General features: G+C 42.8%; 1 protein-coding gene across 1 annotated transcript; it reads left to right on the forward strand.

Annotated features, from left to right (window-relative positions):
* Positions 1–61: 61 nt before the first annotated feature.
* LOC308248561 (large ribosomal subunit protein uL23-like) lies at positions 62–9,516 on the forward strand (the record flags this gene model as incomplete). The annotated part of the gene is made up of 3 exons (XM_080668682.1): positions 62–164; positions 6,875–7,162; positions 9,334–9,516. The coding sequence occupies exons 2-3, from the start codon at positions 6,875–6,877 to the stop codon at positions 9,514–9,516; spliced, it is 471 nt and encodes a 156-aa protein (XP_080524808.1). The 5' UTR covers positions 62–164.
* Positions 9,517–10,557: the final 1,041 nt, after the last annotated feature.

A 10,557-nucleotide genomic window follows, 5' to 3' on the forward strand; every position in this document is an offset into this window, starting at 1 on the left:
AGGTTTCTCGTTTCTTTTCTAGAGGAACACTCTGCTTAGAAACACTGGTTTGGAAATTTTGCTTTTATTTGATGTGATTGATTGATTAGATTTAAAGTTAGGATTGAGTTTACAATACTGGGAGGTTAATACATTCGAAACCAATGGAACACTAGCCAACATTTGTAAGTAGAGTTCATTGAGAATGAGTGAATGAATGAATGAATGATGAGTTTGAATCCAAAACACAGTTTACTCAGCCTGATAATGAAAAGTTTGGAACCCAGTTAGAATTTTCATACCCACTTGTGGAAAGAATTAAATTACTTATAACATTTCAAACTAAGTAGATGAAAAGGGGTTCATTTCAGTGGCACAGTTGCTGGAAAAACAGTGAAACCAATTGCAAATGTGTACAACTGAGACTCCTTTTAATAGACTTTACACATTATTAAATTAGTAGAGACAAATGAATGCAGAGATATCAATGGATTTTATAAATAAAGGCTAGTTTTAAAATATTTTATTGCCGCCTTGGCCGGCGTGGCTTAGTGGATAGAGCGTCAGCGTGCGGACTGAAGGGTCCCGGGTTTGATTCAGGCCAAGGGCACGTGCCTGGGTTGCGGGCTCCATCCCCAATGGGGGGCGTGCAGAAGGCGGCCAATTGATGATTCTCTCTAATCATTGATGTTTCTATCTCTCTCTCCTTCGCGCTTCCTCTCTGAAATCAATAAAGAAATATATTTTTAAAAAATAAAATATTTTATTGCCAATTTATATGAATTTAAAAATATTTGCAGCACAATGGTAAGAAATCTGTTGTGAAAATTACTTATTGAAACGACTTACTTGGAGATTCCTATTGGCTTTCAGACGTATCTGATACTGTCCCCAAAAGTTGGCCACAGAACTTCCCTGTAGCCTCTTTTTTTTTTTTTTAATAAATCTTTATTCAGATTATTACAATTGTTTCTCCTTTTTCCCCCCCATAGCTCCCCTCCACCCGGTTCCCACCCCACCTTCTGCCCTTACCTCCCCCTCACTGTCCTCATCCATAGGTGTATAATTTTTGTCCAGTCTCTTCCTGAACCCCCCCATACCCCTTTCCCCCTGAGAATTATCAGTCCACTCCCTTTCTATGCCCCTGATTCTATTATATTCACCAGATTATTCTGTTCCTCAGATTTTTAATTCACTTGATTTTTAGGTTCACTTGTTGATAGATACGTATTTGTTGTTCATAATTTTTCTCTTTACTTTTTTCTTCTTCCTCTTCTTAAAGAATACCTTTCAACATTTCATATAATACTGGTTTGGTGGTGATGAACTCCTTTAGCTTTTTCTTATCTGTGAAGCTCTTTATCTGCCCTTCAATTCTGAATGATAGCTTTGCTGGGTAGAGTAGTTTTGGTTGTAGGTTCTTGCTATTCATCACATTGAAAATTTCTTGCCACTCCCGTCTGGCCTGCATAGTTTCTGTTGAGAAGTCAGCTGACAATCGTATGGGTGCTCCCTTGTAGGTAATTAACTGTTTTTCTCTTGCTGCTTTTAATATTCTCTCTTTGTCTTTTGCTCTTGGCATTTTAATTATGATGTGTCTTGGTGTGGTCCTCTTTGGATTCCTTTTGTTTGGGGTTCTGTGCGCTTCCTGGACTTGTAAGTCTATTTCTTTCACCAGGTGGGGGAAGTTTTCAGTCATTATTTCTTCCAATAGGTTTTCAGTATCATGCTCTCTCTCTTCTTCTGGCACCCCCATAATTCTGATGTTGGTACGCTTGAAGTTGTCCCAGAGTCTTCTTACACTATCTTCAACTTTTTGGATTTTTTTTTCTTTTTGCTTTTTCGGTTGAGTGTTTTTTGCTTCTTTGTATTTCAATTCTTTGACTTGATTCTTGCATTCCTCTAGTCCAGCCGTGGGCAAACTACGGCCCGCGGGCCGGATCCGGCCCGTTTGGCTGTTCTATCCGGCCCACGGAGCCGAAAGAGCGGAGGGTTCTCTTGCTCTCCTCTCCGCTCCTTTACTTTGAATTTATATTAGTTCACACAAACATTCCATCCATGCTTTTGTTCCGGCCCTCTGGTCCAGTTTAAGAACCCATTGTGGCCCTCAAGTCAAAAAGTTTGCCCACCCCTGCTCTAGTCTGTTGTTGGGTCTCTGTATAATATTTTTTATTTCAGTCAGTGTATGTTTAATTTCTAGTTGGTCCTTTTTCATATCTTCGAGGGTCTCATTATATTTATCAGCCTTTTCTAGGATATTCTTGAAAAGCCTTATAACCATGGTTTTGAATTCTATATCCAGTCGTTTGTTTTCCTCCATTTTTTTCATTTGTGATCTGTTTCTTTGACGCCGCATTTTCACTGCTTCCCTGAGTTGGTAGGGTAGATTTGTGTGCTAGGTTTCCTATATGGCCCAGTGGGTCGGCCTCCCCAGTTACCTGAGGTGGACACTCTTGGTGCACCCCTTTGTGGACTGTGTGTACAGCCTTGTTGTAGTTAAGTCTTGATTGTTGTTGGTATCACTGGGAGGAATTGACCTGCAGGCCAGTTGGCTGTAAGGATCAGCTGTGTCTACGCTGGGAGAAGTTTGGTGCTGGAGACAGCCTTATAGGATTAGACTTGCCAAATTGCAATAGCCTCTGTGCTCAGCTTGGATGGGATGGATTCTCAGGGCGGAGCAGACAGTCTTGGCTTCCAGTCAGCCTTGCCCTTGCGCGCGCCTCCAGACCTCTGCCTTCCCCAGCTCCCGAGTCTCCGCCCGAGAGTCCAGATTCTCCCCCGTAAGAGCGTGGGTCCCCAGGGGCTCACCTGGAACTGGGGTTCAGTGCAGTCAGAACTGGGGTTCAGTGCAGTCAGGAGCTTCCCACTCCCTTCTACTAGGGAAAGCCTGTGGCAACCTCCACAGCCTTTTTGCACATTGGTGTGCGTGCCTCCAGACCCCTGCCCGCCGGGGCTCCCCCGGATCTCCCCCGGGTCTCCCCCGGGTCTCCGAGTCTCCGGGTGCCTTTCTCTCTACCTGACAGTCCAGACTCCCCCTGTATGAGCCTGGGTCCACGGGGTTTCGCCCGGGACTGGGGTTCAGTGCAGTCAGAACTGGGGTTCAGTGCGGTCGGGGGCTTCCTTCCCCCTTCCGCCAAAGAAAATCAGCCAGGCTCTCAGCCGCCCTTCCTCTCTGCGCGCACAAAGACCCTTTGCCGTACCTCCAATTCTCTGTGAGCTTTTCTCTTTCCTTCTAGTTGTAGAATTTTCACTTAGCCAGCTTTCCTGTGGTTCTGGATGGTGTCTGTTCTGTCTTTTAGTTGTAGTTTTGAAATTGTTGTGCGAGGCAGCAGTTTAGGTGCTTACTCATGCCGCCATCTTGGTTTCTCCTCCCTGTAGCCTCTTAAATACTACTTATTTTTCCAAATCTTTCTCTATTTCCCATCAACTCTTGAAGGACATGATTTCCAAGATCTTAAAGTTCTGGGAGTCTACGTGTTTGCTCCAATATGTGGTCAGATAAACTAGATGAGTGTATGACTTCTGAGATATTCTTTTACTATCCCATCCTACAACACAACATAGAAAATTATATTATCTTCCTTAAAAAGAAGAGCCAGTTATTCAATAGTATATACCTTCACTTTCTCTACCTAGTACTTGTCATGTTATTCTTACTTTAATTAAGGTTACTTCCCTAATTTGCTTATACAAATGTCTTCTTTATAATTACTTAACACCAGGTTTTATTCTAGTGTCCACCACACTTCTGCTTTCATTTGAATAGAATGGCTTTTCTTCTTATGACTCCTATTAAGTCCAAATTTATTCATTAAACATACTGTAGATGCAAGTATCTCATTGCTTCATTATGTCTTTAGTAGTAAAACCCAAGGATTTAAATATTGAAATAATATTACTATATTTTATAACAAATGTATTTATTTTTATATGTTAAGCTTTATATTGATTTTTTCATATCTGTGTAAGTAGATTGTATTATCCATGAATTTCAGGACATCAAAGGAAATATTATAAAATGTTTGGAGGGCCTTGAACAGATTAATACTTGAGAACATGTTGGCAAGATTTTCATTAGAAATGTTCCCAATATAATGACTCCAATCTCTTATTATTTCTTCCTAACCTCTTTTTTTAAACCTTAGAAAGATATTTTAGAACATAATGTCTCTGAACCCTGGTTGGGTGTGGCTCAGCTAGTTGGAGCGTTGTCCCATGCACCAGAAGGTTTGATTCCTGGTCAGGGCAACTGATCAATGTCTCTCTCTCTCTCTCTCTCTCTCTCTCTCTCTCTCTCTCTCTCAAATAAAAATATCCTCAGGTGAGGATTTTTAAAAACCCAATTAAAAAAATGAACAAAGGTCCTGAATAGATACTTCTCCAAAGAGGACATACAAGTGGCCAATAGTCATGAAAAGATATTCAATGTTACTAATCATCAGAGAAATGCAAATTAAAACCACAATGAGATATCATCTCACACATGTCAGAATGGCAATCATCAATAAATCAACAAACAACAAGTGTTGGCAAGGATGTGGAGAAAAGGAAACCTGTGTACACTGTTGGTGGGAATGCAAATTGGTGCAGCCACTGTGGAAAGCAGTATGAATTACCTCACAAATTTAAAAATGAAACTGCCATTTGACCCAATGATTTCACTTTTTAAAATATATCCTAAGAAACCTGAAACACTAATTCGAGAGAATATATGCACCCCTATATTCATTGTAGTGTTGTTTACAATAGCCAAGATTTGGAAGTAGCCCAAGTGCCCATCAGTAGATGATCAGATAAAAAAATCTGTAGTACTTGCCGAAACCGGTTTGGCTCAATGGATAGAGCGTCAGCCTGCGGACTGAAAGGTCCCAGGTTCGATTCCGGTCAAGGGCATGTACCTTGGTTGCGGGCACATCCCCAGTAGGGGGTGTGCAGGAGGCAGCTGATCGATGTTTCTAACTCTCTATCCCTCTCCCTTCCTCTCTGTAAAAAATCAATAAAATATATAAAAAAAAAAAAATCTGTAGTACAACCCAGTTGGTGTGGCTCAGTGGTTGAGCATCGACCTAAGAGGTCAACCTTCAATTCCCCGTCAGGGCACATGCTGGGTTGTGGGCTCAGTCTCCAGTAGTGGATGTGCAGGAGGCAACCAGTCAATGATTCTTTCATCATTGATGTTTCTATCTCCCTCTCCCTTCCTCTCTCAAAACAATTTAAAAATATTTTTTAAAAAATGCTATAGTACATTTACACAATGGAATACTACTCGGCTATTAAAAAAAAAAAAGGAAATCTTACCTTTTTTTTAAGGGATTATAAATTTAGCCCTAACCGGTTTGGCTTAGTGGATAGAGCATCGGCCTGTGGGCTGAAGGGTCCCAGGTTCGATTCCAGTCAAGGGCATGTCCCTGGGTTGCTGGCACATCCCCAGTAGGGGGCATGCAGGAGGCAGCTGATCGATGTCTCTCTCTCTCATCGATGTTTCTAACTCTCTATCCCTCTGTCTTCCTCTCTGTAAAAAAATCAATAAAATATATTTAAAAAAATAAAAATAAATTTACTAGTGGCCCAGTGCATGGATTCATGCACATTAAAAGGAAATTAATTAGAAGAGATATTTTAATATCGCTATTTGCCTTTTCTCTATAATAAAAGTGTCAACCAAATTCATGATCAACAATGACAGATCAAAACACACACGTGCAATTGGCGCCAGCAAGAGCTTTATATGTATCGCGCATGCACAAGTCAACATTTATTTTTAAATTGCCAGTGTGCGTCATATGTACCGGCCAGTCAGAAGTTCAGACAAATGGATGGACAGTCACTTAGCCTTTTATATATATAGACTAGAGGCCCAATGCATGAAAATTCATGCAAGAGTAGGCCTTCCTTCCCCCAGCTGCCGGCACTGGCTTCCCTCCAGCACCCGGGACCTGGGCTTCCCTCCTCCGGCCACCGGCAGGCACCCGGGACCCGGGCCGGCTTCCCCTGGGCCAGCCGCAGGTACCTGGGACCCCGGCTGGCTTCCCTCCCCTCCCCCCGCCGCTCACCCCCTCCCCTGGCTTTGTCAGAAAGGATGTCTAGAAGACATCGGTTTAATTAGCATATTACCCTTTTGTTATTATAGATTACGTCACCTGGAGACTGATGGGCTGAGCCCCAAAATGGCATCAGCCAGGAAATCTTACCTTTTACAAGAGCAATGATGGACCTAGAGAGTATTATGCTAAGTGAAATAAGCCAGTCAGAAAGACAAGTACCATATGATTTCACTTATATGTGTAATTTAATGAACAAAAAAAGCTAACAAAACAGAAACAGACTCATAGATACAGAGAACAGACTGAAAGCTATTAGAAGGAAAGGGGTTTGCGGGGATGGGTGAAAAAGGTAAAGAAATTAAGCAAAGGAAGAAAACCTCATAGACACAGACAGCAGCATGGTGATTACCATAAGGAAGGGGGGGGGGGCATAAGTAGAAGAGGATATAGGGGGATAAATGGTGACAGAAGGAGACTAGACTTTGGGTAGTGAACCACACAATATACAGATGATGTATTATAGAAGTGTATACCTGAAACCTATATAAGTTTATTAACCAATGCCACCCCAATAAATTCAATAATTTTTTAAGTAAAAAAATGACCCTGGCTGGTGTTGCTAAGTGATTAGAATGTCAGCTGGCACACCAAAGGGTTGTGGGTTTGAACCCCGGCCGGCTCCAGTCAGGGCCCATGCAGGAGGCAACTAATTGATGTAACTCTCACATCCATATTTCTCTCTCTCTCTCTGTCGCTCTGTCTCTCTCTCTGTCTCTCTCTCTCTCCCTCCCTCCATTCCTTCCACTCTTTCTAAAAATCAATGGAAAAAAATATCCTGCCTTTTTACAAAGATGGCGCCGAAAGCTAAGAAGGAAGCCCCTGCCCCTCCCAAAGCCGAAGCCAAAGCAAAGGCTTTGAAGGCAAAGAAAGCAGTGTTGAAAGGCTTCCACAGCCACAAAAAAAAGAAGATCCGCACATCACCCACCTTCCAACGGCCAAAGACACTAAGGCTCCGGAGGCAGCCTAAATATCCTCGAAAGAGCACACCCAGGAGAAACAAGCTTGACCACTATGCCATCATCAAGTTCCCCCTGACTACCGAGTCAGCCATGAAGAAGATAGAAGACAATAATACACTTGTGAGAAACCAAGATGGCGGCATAAGTAAGCACCTAAACTGCTGCCCCGCACAACAATTTTAAAACTACAACTAAAAGAACAGACACCATCCAGAACCACAGGAAAGCTGGCTGAGTGGAAATTCTACAACTAGAAGGAAAGAGGAAAGCTCACAGAGAAGGAGTGGCAAAGAGCTGAGGTACGGATATGCGTGCGCAGAGAGGAAGGGCGGCAGAGTGCCTGGCTGGCTTTCTCTGGTGGGAGGGGGACGGAAGCCCCCGACTGCACTGAACCCCAGTTCTGACTGCACTGAACCTCAGTTCCGGGCGAAACCCTTTGGACCCAGGCTCATACAGGGGGAGTTTGGACTGTCAGGTAGAGAGAAAGGCACACGGAGACTTGGAGACTCAGGGGAGCCACGGCGGCAGGGGTCTGGAGGCGCGAGTGCTCACAAAGACTGACTGCGGAGGTTGCCACAGGCTATCCCTAGTGGAAGGGAGTTGGAAGCTCCTGACTGCACTGAACCGCAGTTCCGGGCAAGCCCCTGGGGACCTACACTCTTACGGGGGAAATCTGGACTGTAAGGCGAAAACTCGGGAACCGCGAAAGGCAGAGGTCTGGAGACTCGCGAGCAAGGGCAGGGCTGACGGGAAGCCAAGACTGTCTGCTCCGCCCTGAGACTCCACCCCATCCAAGCTGAGCACAGAGGCTTTTGCAATCTGGCAAGGCTAATCCTATAAGGCTGTCTCCAGCACTGAAAATCTCCCAGTGTAGACACAGCTGATCCTTACAGCCAACTGGCCTGCAGGTCAATTCCTCCTAGTGATACCAACAACAATCAAGACTTAACTACAACAAGGTTGTACACACAGTCCACAAAGGGGTGCACCAAGAGGGTCCACCTCAGGTTAACTGGGGAGGCCGACGCACTGGGCCATATAGGAAACCTAGCACACAAAGCTACTCTACCAACTCAGGGAAGAAGTGAAAAATGGGGAGACGAAGAAACAGATCACAAATGAAAAAAATGGAGGAAAACAAACAACTGGATATAGAATTCAAAACCACGGTTATAAGGCTTTTCAAGAATATCCTAGAAAAGGCCGATAAATATAACGAGACCCTCAAAGGACCAACTAGAAATTAAACATACACTGACTGAAATAAAAAAATATTATACAGAGACCCAACAGCAGACTAGAGGAATGCAAGAATCAAGTCAAAGATTTGAAATACAGAGAAGCAAAAAACCTTCAACCGGAAAAGCAAAAAAAAGAAAAAAGAATCCAAAAAGTTGAAGATAGTGTAAGAAGCCTCTGGGACAACTTCAAGCGTACCAACATCAGAATTATGGGGGTGCCAGAAGAAGAGAGAGAGCAAGATACTGAAAACCTATTGGAAGAAATAATGACCGAAAACTTCCCCCACCTGGTGAAAGAAATAGACTTACAAGTCCAGGAAGCGCACAGAACCCCAAACAAAAGGAATCCAAAGAGGACCACACCAAGACACACCATAATTAAAATGCCAAGAGCAAAAGACAAAGAGAGAATCTTAAAAGCAGCAAGAGAAAAACAGTTAATTACCTACAAGGGAGCACCCATACGACTGTCAGCTGACTTCTCAACAGAAACTATGCAGGCCAGAAGGGAGTGGCAAGAAATATTCAAAGTGATGAATAGCAAGAACCTACAACCAAGACTACTCTACCCAGCAAAGCTATTATTCAGAATGGAAGGTCAGATAAAGAGCTTCACAGATAAGAAAAAGCTAAAGGAGTTCATCATCATCAAACCAGTATTATATGAAATGTTGAAAGGTATTCTTTAAGAAGAGGAAGAAGAAAAAAGTAAAGAGAAAAATTATGAACAACAAATATATACCTATCAACAAGTGAACCTAAAAATCAAGTGCATTAAAAATCTGAGGAACAGAATAAACTGGTGAATAAAATAGAATCAGGGGCATAGAAAGGGAGTAGATTGATAATTCTCAGGGGGTAAAGGGGTATGGGTGGTGTGGGAAGAGACTGGACAAAAATCGAACACCTATGGATGAGGACAGTGTAGGGGAGGTAAGGGCAGAGGGTGGGGTGGGAACCAGGTGGAGGGGAGCTATTGGGGGAAAAAGGAGAAACAATTGTAATAATCTGAACAATAAAGATTTATTAAATTAAAAAAATAATACACTTGTGTTCATTGGGGATGTCAAGGCCAACAAGCACCAGATCAAACAGGCTGTGAAGAAGCTCTATGACATTGATGTGGCCAAGTTCAACACCCTGAACAGGCCTGATGGCGAGAAGAAGGCATATGTTCGACTGGCTCCTGACTGTGATGCTTTGGATGTTGCCAACAAAATTGGAATCATCTAAATTGAGTCCAGCTGCCTAATTCTAAATATAAAAATTTTACACTGTAAAAAAAAAAAATATATCCTCAGGTGAAGATTAAAAAATAATAATTTTTTAATTTTTTAAAATATATTTTATTGATATTTTACAGAGAGGAAGGGAGAGGGATAGAGAGCTAGAAACATCGATGAGAGAGAAACATCGATCAGCTGCCTCCTGCACACCCCCCACTGGGGATGTGCCCGCAACCAAGGTACATGCCCTTGACCAGAATCGAACCCGGGACCCTTCAGTCCGCAGGCCGACGCTCTATCCACTGAGCCAAACAGGTTTCGGCAAAATAATAATTTTTTAAAAAAATATATTTTATTGATTTTCTACAGAGAGGAAGGGAGAGGGATAGAGAGCTAGAAAGAGAGAAACATCAATCAGCTGCCTCCTGCACACCTCCTACTGGGGATGTGCCCACAACCAAGGTACATGCCCTTGACTGGAATCGAACCTGGGACCTTTCAGTCCGCAGGCCGACGCTCTATCCACTGAGCCAAACCGGTTAGGACAAAAAATAATAATTTTTTTAAAAAGAAAAATAGTGGTAGGGGGTGACAGGGTATAAACTGTATTCTCTCTGCAATGCTTGCTGCTTGAGACAATCCCTGGCCAAGCAGCCTGTTTCAAGTCAGAACTTGTTATTTGCTGCTGTGTCTGTGGTTTATGCATCCACGACAGTCAGGTTATCATTCTTGAGAAATGAAACTTTATCATTACAGTTGGCAGCCATAGATGTATCTTCATTTTGCTTCTTAGGTGTATGGGATTTTTCATCTCTGATTGATAGACTATGCTCCTGGCATCACAAACTCTCCTCATCCATATTTCCTCTGTAATAACTGACTTGAAATATGATTTTTTTGTTACCATATGTAATGAAACTGCAACCTTTACCTTGTTAGGGAAGTTTCCCCCCTAAGCCAGCTGCTTTATATGTCTTCTGTATCCCAACTGTATAAGCCATCAAGTTCTATATCCTTTTCATACACAAAACGTAAGCTTTTGTCATCT

Source organism: Plecotus auritus (genome assembly GCF_963455305.1).
Source record: "Plecotus auritus genome assembly, chromosome: 5".
In the NCBI taxonomy this organism is placed as follows: Eukaryota; Metazoa; Chordata; class Mammalia; order Chiroptera; family Vespertilionidae; genus Plecotus; species Plecotus auritus.